This window comes from Oncorhynchus mykiss, chromosome 25 (assembly GCF_013265735.2).
Source record: "Oncorhynchus mykiss isolate Arlee chromosome 25, USDA_OmykA_1.1, whole genome shotgun sequence".
Taxonomy (NCBI): Eukaryota; Metazoa; Chordata; class Actinopteri; order Salmoniformes; family Salmonidae; genus Oncorhynchus; species Oncorhynchus mykiss.
Genome location: NC_048589.1, coordinates 38,409,188 through 38,432,549, shown reverse-complemented (window position 1 = coordinate 38,432,549; position 23,362 = coordinate 38,409,188). Strand labels below are relative to the sequence as shown.

At 47.4% G+C, this 23,362-nt stretch overlaps 1 protein-coding gene across 1 annotated transcript in view; it reads left to right on the top strand.

Annotated features, from left to right (window-relative positions):
- The window catches only part of LOC110504248 (thyrotropin receptor-like), a 51,649-nt gene that overhangs the window by 7,925 nt on the left and 20,362 nt on the right, over nt 1-23,362 (top strand). The window contains exons 5-7 of the mRNA XM_036962736.1: nt 21,662-21,739; nt 22,069-22,137; nt 23,205-23,282. Of these exons, the coding sequence (XP_036818631.1) occupies nt 21,662-21,739; nt 22,069-22,137; nt 23,205-23,282 (225 nt within the window). The remainder of the gene's footprint in view (nt 1-21,661; nt 21,740-22,068; nt 22,138-23,204; nt 23,283-23,362) is intronic.

Here is a 23,362-nt window from a genome sequence, read left to right as displayed (position 1 = left end):
CAATCATCACCACCATCATCACCACCCCCATCATCACCACTCCCATCATGTCCACCGTCACAACCACCACCACCAATACCACCACGAACACCATCACCACAAATACCACCAACACCACCAATAGCCATCACCACCAAATCCATCACCACCATCACAACCAATACCACCATCACCACCATCATCACCATCAACACCACCATCACCACCATCATCACTCACTACCAATATCATCATCACCACCCTCATCTCCACCCTCATCATCACAACTCCCACCATTTCCACCATCACAACCACCATCACCACCAATACCAACATCATCACCACCATCACCACCAAAACCAACACCATCACCATAATCACCACCACAGTCATCATCACCACCAGCACCATCATCACAACCAATACCATCACCACCATCACCACCACCATCATCACCACCAATACCATCACCAACACCAACATCACCACCACCATCATCAGCAGCACCATCACTACCACCATCACCACCAGCACCACCATCATCACCACCCCATCATCACCACTCCCATCATTATCCCCATCACAACCACCACCAACGCCATCATCACCACCCCGACCACCAACATCACCACCATCACCACCATCATCACCACAACCACCATCACCAACATCATCACCACCAATACCATTATCACCACCATCACCACCATCATCACCACCCCCATCATCACCACTCCCATCATGTCCACCATCACAACCACCAAATCCATCACCACCAATACCATCACCAATACCATCACCAATACCATCACCACCATCACCACCATCACAACCAATACCACCATCACCACCATCATCACCATCAACACCACCATCACCACCATCATCACTCACCACCAATATCATCATCACCACCCTCATCTCCACCCCCATCATCACAACTCCCACCATTTCCACCATCACAACCACCATCACCACCAATACCATCATCCTCACCACCAAAACCACCACCATCACCATAATCACCACCAATACCATCATCACAACCACCAGCATCGTCACCATTATCACCACCAATACCATCACCACCACCACCACCAAATCCATCACCACCATCACAACCAATACCACCATCACCACCATCATCACCATCAACACCACCATCACCACCATCATCACTCACTACCAATATCATCATCACCACCCTCATCTCCACCCTCATCATCACAACTCCCACCATTTCCACCATCACAACCACCATCACCACCAATACCAACATCATCACCACCATCACCACCAAAACCAACACCATCACCATAATCACCACCACAGTCATCATCACCACCAGCACTATCATCACAACCAATACCATCACCACCATCACCACCACCATCATCACCACCAATACCATCACCAACACCAACATCACCACCACCATCATCAGCAGCACCATCACTACCACCATCACCACCAGCACCACCATCATCACCACCCCATCATCACCACTCCCATCATTATCCCCATCACAACCACCACCAACGCCATCATCACCACCCCGACCACCATCATCACCACCATCACCACCATCATCACCACAACCACCATCACCAACATCATCACCACCAATACCATTATCACCACCATCACCACCATCATCACCACCCCCATCATCACCACTCCCATCACACCACCATCACAACCACCAAATCCATCACCACCAATACCATCACCAATACCATCACCACCATCACCACCATCACAACCAATACCACCATCACCACCATCATCACCATCAACACCACCATCACCACCATCATCACTCACCACCAATATCATCATCACCACCCTCATCTCCACCCCCATCATCACAACTCCCACCATTTCCACCATCACAACCACCATCACCACCAATACCATCATCCTCACCACCAAAACCACCACCATCACCATAATCACCACCAATACCATCATCACAACCACCAGCATCGTCACCATTATCACCACCAATACCATCACCACCACCACCACCATCATCACCACCAATACCATCACCACCACCAATACCATCACCATCATCACCACCATCACCACCACCATCATCACCACCAATACCATCACCACCACCAACATCACCACCACCATCATCACCACCAAAACCATCATCACAACCACCAGCATCGTCATCACCACCAATACCAACACCATCACCACCACCGTCATCACCACCAATACCATCATCACCACCATCATCGCAACCCCCATCATCACCACTCCAATAATTTCCACCACCACCACTACCATCATCATCATCATCACCACCACCACCAATATCATCACCATCACCATCACCACACCATCACCACCACCACCATCATCACCATCACCAGCAGCACCATCACCACCCCCACCACCACCATCCTCACCACAACCACCACCAGCCCACCATCATCACCATCCCATCATCACCACTCCCATCATTATCCCCATAACAACCACCACCAGCACCATCATTACCACCCCCACCACCAAATCAACCATCATCACCACCATCATCACCACCCCCACCACCACCATCCTCACCACAACCACCATCATCACCACCACCATCACCATCACAACCAATACCATCACATTCACCACCATCATCACCACCATCATCCCCACCATCACCACCAATACCATCATCATCACCACCACCATCACCATCAATACCACCATCACCAGCACCACCATTAAAACCACCATCATCACCACCAATACCATCATCACCACCATCATCATTACCACCAATACCATCACCACCACCACCACCACCATCATCAGCAGCACCATCACCACCAGCACCACCATCATCACCACCACCACCATCCTCGTCACCACCACCATCACACCAATCACAACCACTACCATCATAACCACCAATTCCAACACCACCACAATAACCACCACCATCGTCACCACCATCACCGCCATCATCACCACTCACATCATTATCCCCATCACAACCACCACCAGCACCATCATCACCACCCCCACCACCAACATCACCATCATCACCACCACCACCATCCTCGTCACCACCACCATCACACCCGTCACAACCACTACCATCATAACCACCAATTCCAACACCACCACAATAACCACCACCATCGTCACCACCATCACCGCCATCATCACCACCCCCATCATCACCACTTCCATCATTTCCACCATCACAACCACCGCCGTCATCATCACCACCACCACCACCACTATCATCAGCAGCACCATCACCACTACCATCACCACTATCATCACCGCCCCATCATTAACCCCATCACAACCACCACCAGCACCATCATCACCATCCCCACCACCAACATCACCATTATCACCACCATCACCACCACCACCATCATCACCACCAATACCACCATCACCACCACAATCACCACCACCATCACCATTATCACCACCAATACCACCATCACCACCATCATCATCACCACTCCTATCATTTCCACCATCACAACCACTACCACCACCATCATCACCACCATCACCAGCAATACCATAATCTCCACCACCATCATCACCACCACCACCATCACCACCATCATCACCACTACCACCATTTCCAACATCATCACCACTACCATCACAACCAATACCATCACCACCACCATCACAACAACCATAACCACCATCATCATCACCAATACCATCACCACCATCATCACCACCCCATCATCACCACTCCTACCATTTCCAACATCACAACCACCACCATCATCACCATCCCCATCATCACCACTCCCATAATTTCCACCATCACAACCACCACCATCATCTCCACCATCACCACCATCACAACAACCATCACCACCATCATCACCACCAATACCATCACCACCATCACCACCACCAATACCATCAACACCACCATCACCACCACCATCACCCCCACCAACATCATCCCCACTCCCATTATTTCCACCATCACAACCACCACCAAAACCATCATCTCCACCACCATCACCACCCACCATCAATACCATCACCACCATCATCACCACCCCCATCATTTCCACCATCACAACCACCAGCACCATTATACAAATACCATTGCCATCACCACCATCATCACCACCAATACCATCATCATCACCACCAAAACCACCACCATCACCACCAATATCATCACCACCACCATCATCAGCAGCACCATCACTACCACCATCACCACCAGCACCACCATCATCACCACCCCATCATCACCACTCCCATCATTATCCCCATCACAACCACCACCATCATTACCACCATCACCACCAATACCATCATCATCACCACCACCATCAACATCACCCCCATCACCACCACCATCACCACCAATATCATCACCACCATCATCATCACTAATACAATCATCACCACCATCATCACCACCCCCATCATCACCACTCCCATCATGTCCACCGTCACAACCACCACCACCAATACCACCACGAACACCATCACCACAAATACCACCAACACCACCAATAGCCATCACCACCAAATCCATCACCACCATCACAACCAATACCACCATCACCACCATCATCACCATCAACACCACCATCACCACCATCATCACTCACTACCAATATCATCATCACCACCCTCATCTCCACCCTCATCATCACAACTCCCACCATTTCCACCATCACAACCACCATCACCACCAATACCAACATCATCACCACCATCACCACCAAAACCAACACCATCACCATAATCACCACCACAGTCATCATCACCACCAGCACCATCATCACAACCAATACCATCACCACCATCACCACCACCATCATCACCACCAATACCATCACCAACACCAACATCACCACCACCATCATCAGCAGCACCATCACTACCACCATCACCACCAGCACCACCATCATCACCACCCCATCATCACCACTCCCATCATTATCCCCATCACAACCACCACCAACGCCATCATCACCACCCCGACCACCAACATCACCACCATCACCACCATCATCACCACAACCACCATCACCAACATCATCACCACCAATACCATTATCACCACCATCACCACCATCATCACCACCCCCATCATCACCACTCCCATCATGTCCACCATCACAACCACCAAATCCATCACCACCAATACCATCACCAATACCATCACCAATACCATCACCACCATCACCACCATCACAACCAATACCACCATCACCACCATCATCACCATCAACACCACCATCACCACCATCATCACTCACCACCAATATCATCATCACCACCCTCATCTCCACCCCCATCATCACAACTCCCACCATTTCCACCATCACAACCACCATCACCACCAATACCATCATCCTCACCACCAAAACCACCACCATCACCATAATCACCACCAATACCATCATCACAACCACCAGCATCGTCACCATTATCACCACCAATACCATCACCACCACCACCACCAAATCCATCACCACCATCACAACCAATACCACCATCACCACCATCATCACCATCAACACCACCATCACCACCATCATCACTCACTACCAATATCATCATCACCACCCTCATCTCCACCCTCATCATCACAACTCCCACCATTTCCACCATCACAACCACCATCACCACCAATACCAACATCATCACCACCATCACCACCAAAACCAACACCATCACCATAATCACCACCACAGTCATCATCACCACCAGCACTATCATCACAACCAATACCATCACCACCATCACCACCACCATCATCACCACCAATACCATCACCAACACCAACATCACCACCACCATCATCAGCAGCACCATCACTACCACCATCACCACCAGCACCACCATCATCACCACCCCATCATCACCACTCCCATCATTATCCCCATCACAACCACCACCAACGCCATCATCACCACCCCGACCACCATCATCACCACCATCACCACCATCATCACCACAACCACCATCACCAACATCATCACCACCAATACCATTATCACCACCATCACCACCATCATCACCACCCCCATCATCACCACTCCCATCACACCACCATCACAACCACCAAATCCATCACCACCAATACCATCACCAATACCATCACCAATACCATCACCACCATCACCACCATCACAACCAATACCACCATCACCACCATCATCACCATCAACACCACCATCACCACCATCATCACTCACCACCAATATCATCATCACCACCCTCATCTCCACCCCCATCATCACAACTCCCACCATTTCCACCATCACAACCACCATCACCACCAATACCATCATCCTCACCACCAAAACCACCACCATCACCATAATCACCACCAATACCATCATCACAACCACCAGCATCGTCACCATTATCACCACCAATACCATCACCACCACCACCACCATCATCACCACCAATACCATCACCACCACCAATACCATCACCATCATCACCACCATCACCACCACCATCATCACCACCAATACCATCACCACCACCAACATCACCACCACCATCATCACCACCAAAACCATCATCACAACCACCAGCATCGTCATCACCACCAATACCAACACCATCACCACCACCGTCATCACCACCAATACCATCATCACCACCATCATCGCAACCCCCATCATCACCACTCCAATAATTTCCACCACCACCACTACCATCATCATCATCATCACCACCACCACCAATATCATCACCATCACCATCACCACACCATCACCACCACCACCATCATCACCATCACCAGCAGCACCATCACCACCCCCACCACCACCATCCTCACCACAACCACCACCAGCCCACCATCATCACCATCCCATCATCACCACTCCCATCATTATCCCCATCACAACCACCACCAGCACCATCATTACCACCCCCACCACCAAATCAACCATCATCACCACCATCAGCACCACCCCCACCACCACCATCCTCACCACAACCACCATCATCACCACCACCATCACCATCACAACCAATACCATCACATTCACCACCATCATCACCACCATCATCCCCACCATCACCACCAATACCATCATCATCACCACCACCATCACCATCAATACCACCATCACCAGCACCACCATTAAAACCACCATCATCACCACCAATACCATCATCACCACCATCATCATTACCACCAATACCATCACCACCACCACCACCACCATCATCAGCAGCACCATCACCACCAGCACCACCATCATCACCACCACCACCATCCTCGTCACCACCACCATCACACCAATCACAACCACTACCATCATAACCACCAATTCCAACACCACCACAATAACCACCACCATCGTCACCACCATCACCGCCATCATCACCACCCCCATCATCACCACTTCCATCATTTCCACCATCACAACCACCGCCGTCATCATCACCACCACCACCATCATCACCACCACCATCATCACCACCACCACTATCATCAGCAGCACCATCACCACTACCATCACCACTATCATCACCGCCCCATCATTAACCCCATCACAACCACCACCAGCACCATCATCACCATCCCCACCACCAACATCACCATTATCACCACCATCACCACCACCACCATCATCACCACCAATACCACCATCACCACCACAATCACCACCACCATCACCATTATCACCACCAATACCACCATCACCACCATCATCATCACCACTCCTATCATTTCCACCATCACAACCACTACCACCACCATCATCACCACCATCACCAGCAATACCATAATCTCCACCACCATCATCACCACCACCACCATCACCACCATCATCACCACTACCACCATTTCCAACATCATCACCACTACCATCACAACCAATACCATCACCACCACCATCACAACAACCATAACCACCATCATCATCACCAATACCATCACCACCATCATCACCACCCCATCATCACCACTCCTACCATTTCCAACATCACAACCACCACCATCATCACCATCCCCATCATCACCACTCCCATAATTTCCACCATCACAACCACCACCATCATCTCCACCATCACCACCATCACAACAACCATCACCACCATCATCACCACCAATACCATCACCACCATCACCACCACCAATACCATCAACACCACCATCACCACCACCATCACCCCCACCAACATCATCCCCACTCCCATTATTTCCACCATCACAACCACCACCAAAACCATCATCTCCACCACCATCACCACCCACCATCAATACCATCACCACCATCATCACCACCCCCATCATTTCCACCATCACAACCACCAGCACCATTATACAAATACCATTGCCATCACCACCATCATCACCACCAATACCATCATCATCACCACCAAAACCACCACCATCACCACCAATATCATCACCACCACCATCATCAGCAGCACCATCACTACCACCATCACCACCAGCACCACCATCATCACCACCCCATCATCACCACTCCCATCATTATCCCCATCACAACCACCACCATCATTACCACCATCACCACCAATACCATCATCATCACCACCACCATCAACATCACCCCCATCACCACCACCATCACCACCAATATCATCACCACCATCATCATCATCACTAATACAATCATCACCACCATCATCACCACCCCCATCATCACCACTCCCATCATGTCCACCGTCACAACCACCACCACCAATACCACCACGAACACCATCACCACAAATACCACCAACAACACCAATAGCCATCACCACCAAATCCATCACCACCATCACAACCAATACCACCATCACCACCATCATCACCATCAACACCACCATCACCACCATCATCACTCACTACCAATATCATCATCACCACCCTCATCTCCACCCTCATCATCACAACTCCCACCATTTCCACCATCACAACCACCATCACCACCAATACCAACATCATCACCACCATCACCACCAAAACCAACACCATCACCATAATCACCACCACAGTCATCATCACCACCAACACCATCATCACAACCAATACCATCACCACCATCACCACCACCATCATCACCACCAATACCATCACCAACACCAACATCACCACCACCATCATCAGCAGCACCATCACTACCACCATCACCACCAGCACCACCATCATCACCACCCCATCATCACCACTCCCATCATTATCCCCATCACAACCACCACCAACGCCATCATCACCACCCCGACCACCAACATCACCACCATCACCACCATCATCACCACAACCACCATCACCAACATCATCACCACCAATACCATTATCACCACCATCACCACCATCATCACCACCCCCATCATCACCACTCCCATCATGTCCACCATCACAACCACCAAATCCATCACCACCAATACCATCACCAATACCATCACCAATACCATCACCACCATCACCACCATCACAACCAATACCACCATCACCACCATCATCACCATCAACACCACCATCACCACCATCATCACTCACCACCAATATCATCATCACCACCCTCATCTCCACCCCCATCATCACAACTCCCACCATTTCCACCATCACAACCACCATCACCACCAATACCATCATCCTCACCACCAAAACCACCACCATCACCATAATCACCACCAATACCATCATCACAACCACCAGCATCGTCACCATTATCACCACCAATACCATCACCACCACCACCACCATCATCACCACCAATACCATCACCACCACCAATACCATCACCATCATCACCACCATCACCACCACCATCATCACCACCAATACCATCACCACCACCAACATCACCACCACCATCATCACCACCAAAACCATCATCACAACCACCAGCATCGTCATCACCACCAATACCAACACCATCACCACCACCGTCATCACCACCAATACCATCATCACCACCATCATCGCAACCCCCATCATCACCACTCCAATAATTTCCACCACCACCACTACCATCATCATCATCATCACCACCACCACCAATACCATCACCATCACCATCACCACACCATCACCACCACCACCATCATCACCATCACCAGCAGCACCATCACCACCCCCACCACCACCATCCTCACCACAACCACCACCAGCCCACCATCATCACCATCCCATCATCACCACTCCCATCATTATCCCCATCACAACCACCACCAGCACCATCATTACCACCCCCACCACCAAATCAACCATCATCACCACCATCATCACCACCCCCACCACCACCATCCTCACCACAACCACCATCATCACCACCACCATCACCATCACAACCAATACCATCACATTCACCACCATCATCACCACCATCATCCCCACCATCACCACCAATACCATCATCATCACCACCACCATCACCATCAATACCACCATCACCAGCACCACCATTAAAACCACCATCATCACCACCAATACCATCATCACCACCATCATCATTACCACCAATACCATCACCACCACCACCACCACCATCATCAGCAGCACCATCACCACCAGCACCACCATCATCACCACCACCACCATCCTCGTCACCACCACCATCACACCAATCACAACCACTACCATCATAACCACCAATTCCAACACCACCACAATAACCACCACCATCGTCACCACCATCACCGCCATCATCACCACTCACATCATTATCCCCATCACAACCACCACCAGCACCATCATCACCACCCCCACCACCAACATCACCATCATCACCACCACCACCATCCTCGTCACCACCACCATCACACCCGTCACAACCACTACCATCATAACCACCAATTCCAACACCACCACAATAACCACCACCATCGTCACCACCATCACCGCCATCATCACCACCCCCATCATCACCACTTCCATCATTTCCACCATCACAACCACCGCCGTCATCATCACCACCACCACCATCATCACCACCACCATCATCACCACCACCACTATCATCAGCAGCACCATCACCACTACCATCACCACTATCATCACCGCCCCATCATTAACCCCATCACAACCACCACCAGCACCATCATCACCATCCCCACCACCAACATCACCATTATCACCACCATCACCACCACCACCATCATCACCACCAATACCACCATCACCACCACAATCACCACCACCATCACCATTATCACCACCAATACCACCATCACCACCATCATCATCACCACTCCTATCATTTCCACCATCACAACCACTACCACCACCATCATCACCACCATCACCAGCAATACCATAATCTCCACCACCATCATCACCACCACCACCATCACCACCATCATTACCACTCCCATCATTTCCACCATCACAACCACCACCACCACCATCATCACCACCATCATCACCACCATCACCACCATCACCACCACCATCACAACACCACCATCACCACCACCACCATTACCACCACTCCCATCACCACCACCACCATTACCACCACTCCCATCATTACCACCATCACAACCACCACCCCTACCACCACCACCATCCTCACCACCACCATCATCACCACCAATACCATCATCACCAACTTCACCACCATCATCACCACCCCCATCATTTCCACCATCACAACCACTACCAAAATCAAATCAAATCAAATGTATTTATATAGCCCTTCGTACATCAGCTGATATCTCAAAGTGCTGTACAGAATCCCAGCCTAAAACCCCAAACAGCAAGCAATGCAGGTGTAGAAGCACGGTGGCTAGGAAAAACTCCCTAGAAAGGCCAGAACCTAGGAAGAAACCTAGAAAGGAACCAGGCTATGTGGGGTGGCCAGTCCTCTTCTGGCTGTGCCGGGTGGAGATTATAACAGAACATGGCCAAGATGTTCAAATGTTCATAAATGACCAGCATGGTCGAATAATAATAAGGCAGAACAGTTGAAACTGGAGCAGCAGCACGGTCAGGTGGACTGGGGACAGCAAGGAGTCATCATGTCAGGTAGTCCTGGGGCATGGTCCTAGGGCTCAGGTCAGTTGGAACTGGAGCAGCAGCATGGCCAGGTGGACTGGGGACAGCAAGGAGTCATCATGTCAGGTAGTCCTGGGGCATGGTCCTAGGGCTCAGGTCCTCCGAAAGAGAGAAAGAAAGAGAGAAGGAGAGAATTAGAGAACGCACACTTAGATTCACACAGGACACCGAATAGGACAGGAGAAGTACTCCAGATATAACAAACTGACCCTAGCCCCCCGACACATAAACTACTGCAGCATAAATACTGGAGGCTGAGACAGGACCACCACCACCATCATCACCACCATCATCACCATCACCACCATCAGCACCACCATCACCACCACCACGACCACCATCACAATCATCACCACCAACCTCACCACCACCATCAACACCATCACCACCATCACAACTACCATCACCACCACCACCATGTTTGAAATGTTCTGCCCTTGATAACATAAGACATGAAAGAGAAAAATATCAAGACAATCTTCTCCATTGAGAAAAATGACCCATAATGGACATCTAATTGCCCAGCCTTTGTGCCCCTCTTTTTTCCCTTTGTGTGTGTGTGTGTGTGTGTGTGTGTGTGTGTGTGTGTGTGTGTGTGTGTGTGTGTGTGTGTGTGTGTGTGTGTGTGTGTGTGTGTGTGTGCGAGTGTGAAACGCATACAGACAGAAATAGGAAGAGTGCTGCGATGAGACAAATGATGGGCATCAGATGAAAGGGTTATTTATAGGAAATTAATTATGAATAAAAAGGTATCATCTTGTTATTAAAGTATAGTCCTCATCACCTAACAGTATAGTCCTCATCACCTAACAGTATGGTCCTCATCACCTGCCAGTATGGTCCCCATCACCTAACAGTACAGTCCCCATTACCTAACAGTATGGTCCTCATCACCTAACAGTATGGTCCTCATCACCTGACAGTACAGTCCCCATCACCTAACAGTACAGTACCCATCACCTAACAGTACAGTACCCATTACCTAACAGTACAGTACCCATTACCTAACAGTATGGTCCCCATCACCTAACAGTACAGTACCCATTACCTAACAGTACAGTACCCATTACCTAACAGTACAGTACCCATTACCTAACAGTATGGTACCCATCACCTAACAGTACGGTCCCCATCACCTAACAGTACAATTCCCATCACCTAACAGTGCAGTCTCCATCACCTAACAGTGCAGTCTCCATCACCTAACAGTGCAGTCTCCATCACCTAACAGTGCAGTCCCCATCACCTAACAGTACAATTCCCATCACCTAACAGTGCAGTCTCCATCACCTAACAGTGCAGTCTCCATCACCTAACAGTGCAGTCTCCATCACCTAACAGTGCAGTCTCCATCACCTAACAGTGCAGTCTCCATCACCTAACAGTACAGTCCCCATCACCTAACAGTACAGTCCCCATCACCTAACGGTACAGTCCCCATCACCTAACGGTATCTTCCCCATCCGTGTGAAGTTTTTAGATTCAAAATCGGGACAGGAGATGGCAGGATCAACAGTCCACAGTAATCTGCAGTACAGGAATAGTTTTTAACTGAGGAGGGGGGAGATGTAGAAATACTGTATGGGGGAGATGTAGAAATACTGTATGGGGGGGTGTAGAAATACTGTATGGGGGGGGGATGTAGAAATACTGCATGGGGATGTAGAAATACTGTATGGGGGGGTGTAGAAATACTGTATGGGGGGATGTAGAAATACTGTATGGGGGGATGTAGAAATACTGTATGGGGGTTGTAGAAATACTGTATGGGGGTGTAGAAATACTGTATGGGGGGTGTAGAAATACTGTATGGGGGGGTGTAGAAATACTGTATGGGGGTGTAGAAATACTGTATGGGGGGTGTAGAAATACTATATGGGTGTGTAGAAATACTGTATGGGGGGGTGTAGAAATACTGTATGGGGGTGTAGAAATACTGTATGGGGGGTGTAGAAATACTGTATGGGTGGGATGTAGAAATACTGTATGGGGGGGTGTAGAAATACTGTATGGGGGTGTAGAAATACTGTATGGGGGGTGTAGAAATACTGTATGGGTGGGATGTAGAAATACTGTATTGGGGGGTGTAGAAATACTGTATGGGGGGTGTAGAAATACTGTATGGGGGGATGTAGAAATACTGTATGGGGGGATATAGAAAAACTGTATGGGGGGTTGTAGAAATAATGTATGGGGGGTGTAGAAATACTGTATGGGGGGATGTAGAAATACTGTATGGGGGGATGGAGAAATACTGTATGGGGGTGTAGAAATACTGTATGGGGGGGATGTAGAAATACTGTATGGGGGGATGTAGAAATACTGTATGGGGGGGATATAGAAATACTGTATGGGGGGGTGTAGAAATACTGTATTGGGGGATGTAGAAATACTGTATGGGGGGATATAGAAATACTGAATGGGGGGGATGTAGAAATACTGTATGGGGGGTGTAGAAATACTGTATGGGGGTGTAGAAATACTGTATGGGGGGGATGTAGAAATACTGTATGGGGGGTGTAGAAATACTGCATGGGGGGGTGTAGAAATACTGTATGGGGGTGTAGAAATATTGTATGGGGGGTGTAGAAATACTGTATGGGGATGTAGAAATACTGTATGGGGGGTGTAGATATACTGTGTGGGGGTGTAGAAATACTGTGTGGGGGTGTAGAAATACTGTATGGGGGGTGTAGAAATACTGTATGGGGGGGATGTAGAAATACTGTATGGGGGGTGTAGAAATACTGTATGGGGGGATGTAGAAATACTGTATGGGGGTGTAGAAATACTGTATGGGGGGTGTAGAAATACTGTATGGGGGGTGTAGAAATACTGTATGGGGGGTGTAGAAATACTGTATGGGGGGTGTAGAAATACTGTATGGGGGGTGTAGAAATACTGTATGGGGGGATGTAGAAATACTGTATGGGGGGGATATAGAAATACTGTATGGGGGGGTGTAGAAATACTGCATGGGGATGTAGAAATACTGTATGGGGGGGATGTAGAAATACTGTATGGGGGGTGTAGAAATACTGTATGGGGGGATGTAGAAATACTGTATGGGGGTGTAGAAATACTGTATGGGGGGTGTATAAATACTGTATGGGGGGTGTAGAAATACTGTATGGGGGTGTAGAAATACTGTATGGGGGGTGTAGAAATACTGTATGGGGGGTGTAGAAATACTGTATGGGGGGATGTAGAAATACTGTATGGGGGGATATAGAAATACTGTATGGGGGGGTGTAGAAATACTGTATGGGGGGATGTAGAAATACTGCATGGGGATGTAGAAATACTGTATGGGGGGTGTAGAAATACTGTATGGGGGGATGTAGAAATACTGTATGGGGGGATGTAGAAATACTGTATGGGGGGGTGTAGAAATACTGTATGGGGGTGTAGAAATACTGTATGGGGGGTGTAGAAATACTGTATGGGGGGGTGTAGAAATACTGTATGGGGGTGTAGAAATACTGTATGGGGGGTGTAGAAATACTATATGGGTGTGTAGAAATACTGTATGGGGGGGTGTAGAAATACTGTATGGGGGTGTAGAAATACTGTATGGGGGGGTGTAGAAATACTGTATGGGTGGGATGTAGAAATACTGTATGGGGGGGTGTAGAAATACTGTATGGGGGGGATATAGAAATACTGTATGGGGGGTGTAGAAATACTGTATGGGGGGTGTAGAAATACTGTATGGGGGGATGTAGAAATACTGTATGGGGGGGATATAGAAATACTGTATGGGGGGGTGTAGAAATACTGTATGGGGGGTGTAGAAATACTGTATGGGGGGATGTAGAAATACTGTATGGGGGGGGATGTAGAAATACTGTATGGGGGAGATGTAGAAATACTGTATGGGGGGGATGTAGAAATACTGCATGGGGATGTAGAAATACTTTATGGGGGGGATGTAGAAATACTGCATGGGGATGTAGAAATACTGTATGGGGGATGTAGGAATACTGTATGGGGGGGTGTAGAAATACTGTATGGGGGTGTAGAAATACTGTATGGGGGGTGTAGAAATACTGTATGGGGGGTGTAGAAATACTGTATGGGGGTGTAGAAATACTGTATGGGGGGTGTAGAAATACTGTATGGGGTGTAGAAATACTGTATGGGGGTGTGTAGAAATACTGTATGGGGGTGTAGAAATACTGTATGGGGGGTGTAGAAATACTGTATGGGTGGGATGTAGAAATACTGTATTGGGGGGTGTAGAAATACTGTATGGGGGGTGTAGAAATACTGTATGGGGGGATGTAGAAATACTGTATGGGGGGGATGGAGAAATACTGTATGGGGGGTGTAGAAATACTGTATGGGGGGGATGTAGAAATACTGTATGGGGGGATGTAGAAATACTGTATGGGGGGAATATAGAAATACTGTATGGGGGGGGGGTGTAGAAATACTGTATGGGGGGATGTAGAAATACTGTATGGGGGGATATAGAAATACTGAATGGGGGGGATGTAGAAATACTGTATGGGGGGTGTAGAAATACTGTATGGGGGTGTAGAAATACTGTATGGGGGGGATGTAGAAATACTGTATGGGGGGTGTAGAAATACTGTATGGGGGTGTAGAAATACTGTATGGGGGGATGTAGAAATACTGTATGGGGGGAATATAGAAATACTGTATGGGGGGGGGGTGTAGAAATACTGTATGGGGGGATGTAGAAATACTGTATGGGGGGATATAGAAATACTGAATGGGGGGGATGTAGAAATACTGTATGGGGGGTGTAGAAATACTGTATGGGGGTGTAGAAATACTGTATGGGGGGGATGTAGAAATACTGTATGGGGGGTGTAGAAATACTGTATGGGGGTGTAGAAATACTGTATGGGGGGTGTAGAAATACTGTATGGGGGGTGTAGAAATACTGTATGGGGGTGTAGAAATACTGTATGGGGGGTGTAGAAATACTGTATGGGGATGTAGAAATACTGTATGGCGGGTGTAGATATTCTGTATGGGGGGATATAGAAATACTGAATGGGGGGGATGTAGAAATACTGTATGTGTAGAAATACTGTATGGGGGTGTAGAAATACTGTATGGGGGGGATGTAGAAATACTGTATGGGGGGTGTAGAAATACTGTATGGGGATGTAGAAATACTGTATGGGGGTGTAGAAATACTGTATGGGGGGTGTAGAAATACTGTATGGGGGGTGTAGAAATACTGTATGGGGGGATGTAGAAATACTGTATGGGGGGGATATAGAAATACTGTATGGGGGGGTGTAGAAATACTGCGTGGGGATGTAGAAATACTGTATGGGGGGGATGTAGAAATACTGTATGGGGGGTGTAGAAATACTGTATGGGGGGATGTAGAAATACTGTATGGGGGTGTAGAAATACTGTATGGGGGGTGTATAAATACTGTATGGGGGGTGTAGAAATACTGTATGGGGGTGTAGAAATACTGTATGGGGGGTGTAGAAATACTGTATGGGGGGTGTAGAAATACTGTATGGGGGGATGTAGAAATACTGTATGGGGGGATATAGAAATACTGTATGGGGGGGTGTAGAAATACTGTATGGGGGGATGTAGAAATACTGCATGGGGATGTAGAAATACTGTATGGGGGGGTGTAGAAATACTGTATGGGGGGATGTAGAAATACTGTATGGGGGGATGTAGAAATACTGTATGGGGGGGTGTAGAAATACTGTATGGGGGTGTAGAAATACTGTATGGGGGGTGTAGAAATACTGTATGGGGGGGGTGTAGAAATACTGTATGGGGGTGTAGAAATACTGTATGGGGGGTGTAGAAATACTGTATGGGTGTGTAGAAATACTGTATGGGGGGGTGTAGAAATACTGTATGGGGGTGTAGAAATACTGTATGGGGGGGTGTAGAAATACTGTATGGGTGGGATGTAGAAATACTGTATGGGGGGGTGTAGAAATACTGTATGGGGGGGATATAGAAATACTGTATGGGGGGTGTAGAAATACTGTATGGGGGGTGTAGAAATACTGTATGGGGGGATGTAGAAATACTGTATGGGGGGGATATAGAAATACTGTATGGGGGGGTGTAGAAATACTGTATGGGGGGTGTAGAAATACTGTATGGGGGGATGTAGAAATACTGTATGGGGGGGATGGAGAAATACTGTATGGGGGGTGTAGAAATACTGTATGGGGGGGATGTAGAAATACTGTATGGGGGGATGTAGAAATACTGTATGGGGGGAATATAGAAATACTGTATGGGGGGGGGGTGTAGAAATACTGTATGGGGGGATGTAGAAATACTGTATGGGGGGATATAGAAATACTGAATGGGGGGGATGTAGAAATACTGTATGGGGGTGTAGAAATACTGTATGGGGGGGATGTAGAAATACTGTATGGGGGGTGTAGAAATACTGTATGGGGGTGTAGAAATACTGTATGGGGGGTGTAGAAATACTGTATGGGGGGGTGTAGAAATACTGTATGGGGGTGTAGAAATACTGTATGGGGGGTGTAGAAATACTGTATGGGGATGTAGAAATACTGTATGGCGGGTGTAGATATACTGTATGGGGGGATATAGAAATACTGAATGGGGGGGATGTAGAAATACTGTATGGGGGGTGTAGAAATACTGTATGGGGGTGTAGAAATACTGTATGGGGGGGATGTAGAAATACTGTATGGGGGGTGTAGAAATACTGTATGGGGGTGTAGAAATACTGTATGGGGGGTGTAGAAATACTGTATGGGGGGGTGTAGAAATACTGTATGGGGGTGTAGAAATACTGTATGGGGGGTGTAGAAATACTGTATGGGGATGTAGAAATACTGTATGGGGGGTGTAGATATACTGTGTGGGGGTGTAGAAATACTGTGTGGGGGTGTAGAAATACTGTATGGGGGGTGTAGAAATACTGTATGGGGGGGATGTAGAAATACTGTATGGGGGGTGTAGAAATACTGTATGGGGGGATGTAGAAATACTGTATGGGGGTGTAGAAATACTGTATGGGGGGTGTAGAAATACTGTATGGGGGGTGTAGAAATACTGTATGGGGGGTGTAGAAATACTGTATGGGGGGTGTAGAAATACTGTATGGGGGGTGTAGAAATACTGTATGGGGGGGTGTAGAAATACTGTATGGGGGGGTGTAGAAATACTGTGTGGGGGTGTAGAAATACTGTATGGGGGGATGTAGAAATACTGTATGGGGGGGATGTAGAAATACTGTATGGGGGATGTAGAAATACTGTATGTCATGTGTGGAGCATTTCATGAAACAAATGAACTGTGTAGGCCTAATATAGTGGGCTTAATAAAAAAATATATATATATTGTCATTTCCCCCTACCCTCGCTCTTCACTCAATTTATAGCCAGTCACTAATTTACGTCAGTGAATGTTGCAGCGTCTTGTTGCAGCCAAGGACCCATCACTAACATTAAAGCAATTTAAAAGAAAAAGTCATGTTTTAACAAAAATGTATTAGAGTTTTTCTTTGGCATGAAGGAATCGAGTATGCAGCAGCGGTTTAATTAAATACCAACCGGAGAGCGGGACACGCGCCCTGAAGCGGCGTAGCTAGCTCTTCCTAGTACCAACAACGCTTCCGGTCAAGCCTAATTGTTCCTTCAAAAAACACTCGGAGATAATTGCACAAGGCCATATCATGAGTTCATCTGACTCTGAGTAAGTAGAAGGCAGCCCGCCTTCATTGCCAAAATCTGGTAATATAGTTGCTATCAGCTGTGTGTGCAGGGCAGGCTACTGTCTGGTGAGAACTGAACAGCAGCCAAACATAGCAGTTGCTATGGTTACTCACAATGCTGTCAGGGCAGGCCTGCTGGTTTTGATGAGCATACACAGCAGGTTAGGATCATTAGGTTAAGGTTAAGAAAAGGGTTATGGTTAAGGTTAGCTAAAATACCAAAATAGTCTAGGACGCCACTTCAACTTAATGTATCTAGCTACAACCAGATCTGCTCTGAGAACAGTCTTGGTTCATTTTTGACAAGACGGGACAGGAATTCTATTTTTACTCCCTTTGCGTCAACCTCTAGTCCCGATGTCTTGATGTCTTGCTACTCCAGCCACTTAAGCCAATTGTAGACAGGTACTGTAAAAATAAAGGCCGTGGTGCAGAGACCCAGGAGTATCTCTATCTCATAGAGATCCTATTAAATTCCTAGAGGGGCTATGTCATAAATCCAAACCGGTCAAGTTGGAATGATTGGCAGTAGAGGCATAATCCTGATTTTACTATGCAGGATAATAAAAGTGATGTATCAGAAATGGTATAATATAATTATTGCCAACTTAATACTGTCATATAATATAAATATAGTTTATACAGGTTTTATTAAAAAAAAAATCTGTATAAGAACATACACTTTGGCCTCCCGGGTGGCGCAGTGGTTAAGGGCGCTGTACTGCAGCGCCAGCTGTGCCATCAGAGTCCCTGGGTTCGCGCCCAGGCTCTGTCGTAACCGGCCGCGACCGGGAGGTCCGTGGGGCGACGCACAATTGGCCTAGCGTCGTCCGGGGTTAGGGAGGGATTGGTCGGTAGGGATCTCCTTGTCTCATCGCGCACCAGCGACTCCTGTGGCGGGCCGGGCGTAGTGCGCGCTAGCCAAGGTTGCCAGGTGCACGGTGTAGCCTCCGACACATTGGTGCGGCTGGCTTCCGGGTTGGATGCGCGCTGTGTTAAGAAGCAGTACGGCTGGTTGGGTTGTGTATCGGAGGACACATGACATTCAGCCTTCGTCTCTCCCGAGCCCGTACGGGACTTGTAGCAATGAGACAAGATAGTAGCTACTACAACAATTGGATACCATGAAATTGGGGAGAAAAAAGGGGTAAAATAAAAAAATTAAAAAAGAACATACACTTTGAGCTAATTGAAGTGAAGGTAGCCTACTCTTTTCCCGCATGCAAAATGTTATGATCCTAAAACTGTTTGGCAAGCTAACTAACAAACAGAGTGCATTTGAAAAAAAACATGGTTGACCAAAATGACTGGCCTTTATTTAGACTTTAGTCATTTAGCAGATGTTCCTATCCAGAGCGACTTACAGGAGAGATTCTTTACCTAGTCGGCTTGGGGATTCGAGACAACGACCTGTCATTGGGGCAGCAGGGTAGCCTAGTGGTTAGAGCATTGGACTAGTAACCGAAAGGTTGCAAGTTCGAATCCCCGAACTGACAAGGTACAAATCTGTCGTTCTGCCCCTGAACAGGCAGTTAACCCACTGTTCCTAGGCCGTCATTGCAAATAAGAATTTGTTCATAACTGACTTGCCTAGTAAAATAAAAATTTACTGGACCAATGCTCTTAGCAGCTAGGCTACCTGCCGCCACATTTATCCCGTCATGAGGAGGTTGATGACCATTCGACTATTCTAATTCAAAGCTCCCTCCCTCTGTTCACCGTCCACCATAGAATTTCTCCTCTTTGTGAAAGAATATGATCTGTAGTTGAGCCAGTGATATAAAAAAATGTTTCCAGCCATTGCATCAATAACAGTGTTGCTCAATAAAGTTTGGCCATTAGGGCTGGTAGATAATAATCAGAACAGACATTCAGCAACAGACATTGGGGCTGGTAGATAATAATCAGAACAGACATTCACCAACAGACTTGACTTGATTCTCTCTCTCTCTCTCTCTCAGGGAAATTGTGGATAACCTCTTCATCAGAGAAATTCCTGCCAACTCATTCAATGGGATCTCAGAGAATGAAATCACCCTGTAAGTGAACTGTGGATTGTTTCATCTACTTCTGCTGTACATACTATTGGAGCTTGGCCTGATCCATTTCCTCTGGTTGTTAACATACTAACTAACTAACTAGCTCTGTCCTAGTAGGTGGTATCACAAATGTTCTCTCAGAGAATTACTATTACAGCATGTCAGGGTTTAACAGGTCAGTGCAACCTAGCTACAGTTGATCTCTCTGGCCAGATGGCTGTGTATGTAACAGAAGAAACTAGGAAGATGAAAGACGAAGCTGTAACTCTAGTGAACACCTGTATTTGTATTTATTATGGATCCCCATTAGCTGCTGTGTTGTTTGGCAGGATGCTGAACAGCAACGGTCTGACGGACATCCAACCCTACGCCTTCAATGGAACCAGACTGGAGGAAGTGTATGTAGTAACAGTAGTAATACTAATGGATGTATATAGCGCCTTTCAACCAACTGTGCTTTAAATAGTAACAGGGAATCTCACCTCATCCACCACCAATGTGTGGCACCCACCTGGGTGATGCATGGCAACTATTATTGTGCCAGAACGCTCAGCACACATCAGCTAGCATGGTGAAGAGGTGAGTAGTGACAATGTGATTTGCGGAAGGGGGGGGGGGGGTCTGTAAACAAGACTATCTGGAGGTCTCTTTAGACTATTTGCCTGAGTATTTTACTGATCAAAACTCTTACTGGCAGAAATAAAACTATAGGTGCAAAGGCAGGGGTTATAAAGCATTATAAAGGCAGGGGTTATAAAGCATTATAACAGCAGGGGTTATAAAGCATTATAAAGGCAGGGGTTATAAAGCATTATAACGGCAGGGGTTATAAAGCATTATAACGGCAGGGGTTATAAAGCATTATAACGGCAGGGGTTATAAAGCATTATAACGGTAGGGGTTATAAAGCATTATAAAGGCAGGGGTTATAAAGCATTATAAAGGCAGGGGTTATAAAGCATTATAAAGGCAGGGGTTATAAAGCATTATAACGGCAGGGGTTATAAAGCATTATAACAGCAGGGGTTATAAAGCATTATAACGGCAGGGGTTATAAAGCATTATAACGACAGGGGTTATAAAGCATTATAACGGTAGGGGTTATAAAGCATTATAGCGGCAGGGGTTATAAAGCATTATAACTGCAGGAGTTATAAAGCATTATCACGGCAGGGGTTATAAAGCATTATAACGGCAGGGGTTATAAAGCATTATCATGGCAGGGGTTATAAAGCATTTTAACTGCAGGCTTTAAGTAAAGTGTGACCCAACTGTTTACCCAACCTTCCTCTCACTGTCTTTGTGAAGCCGGCATCAGTGTGCTAACCTAGCAGTATTAGCTTAGCAGTATTAGCTCAGCAGTATGAGCTTAGCAGAAGCTGTTCTTCTCTCCGTTACATTAATAACCCTTTCTTCCATTCTACACTCTTCTCTCTTTCTCATTCTGTCCACCTTTTCTATTTAGGTACCTCTATAGGAATGTGGATCTGGTGCGGTTGGACGAGAGGACATTTTCTGGCGTGATCAGCGGGCCAACTCTTCTGTGAGTGAAAGGCTTTTACTCTTGACCTCTTAAGGAGCCGACCATTTTTTTCCAATTTTCTCCTAAAAAAAACCTGAAGC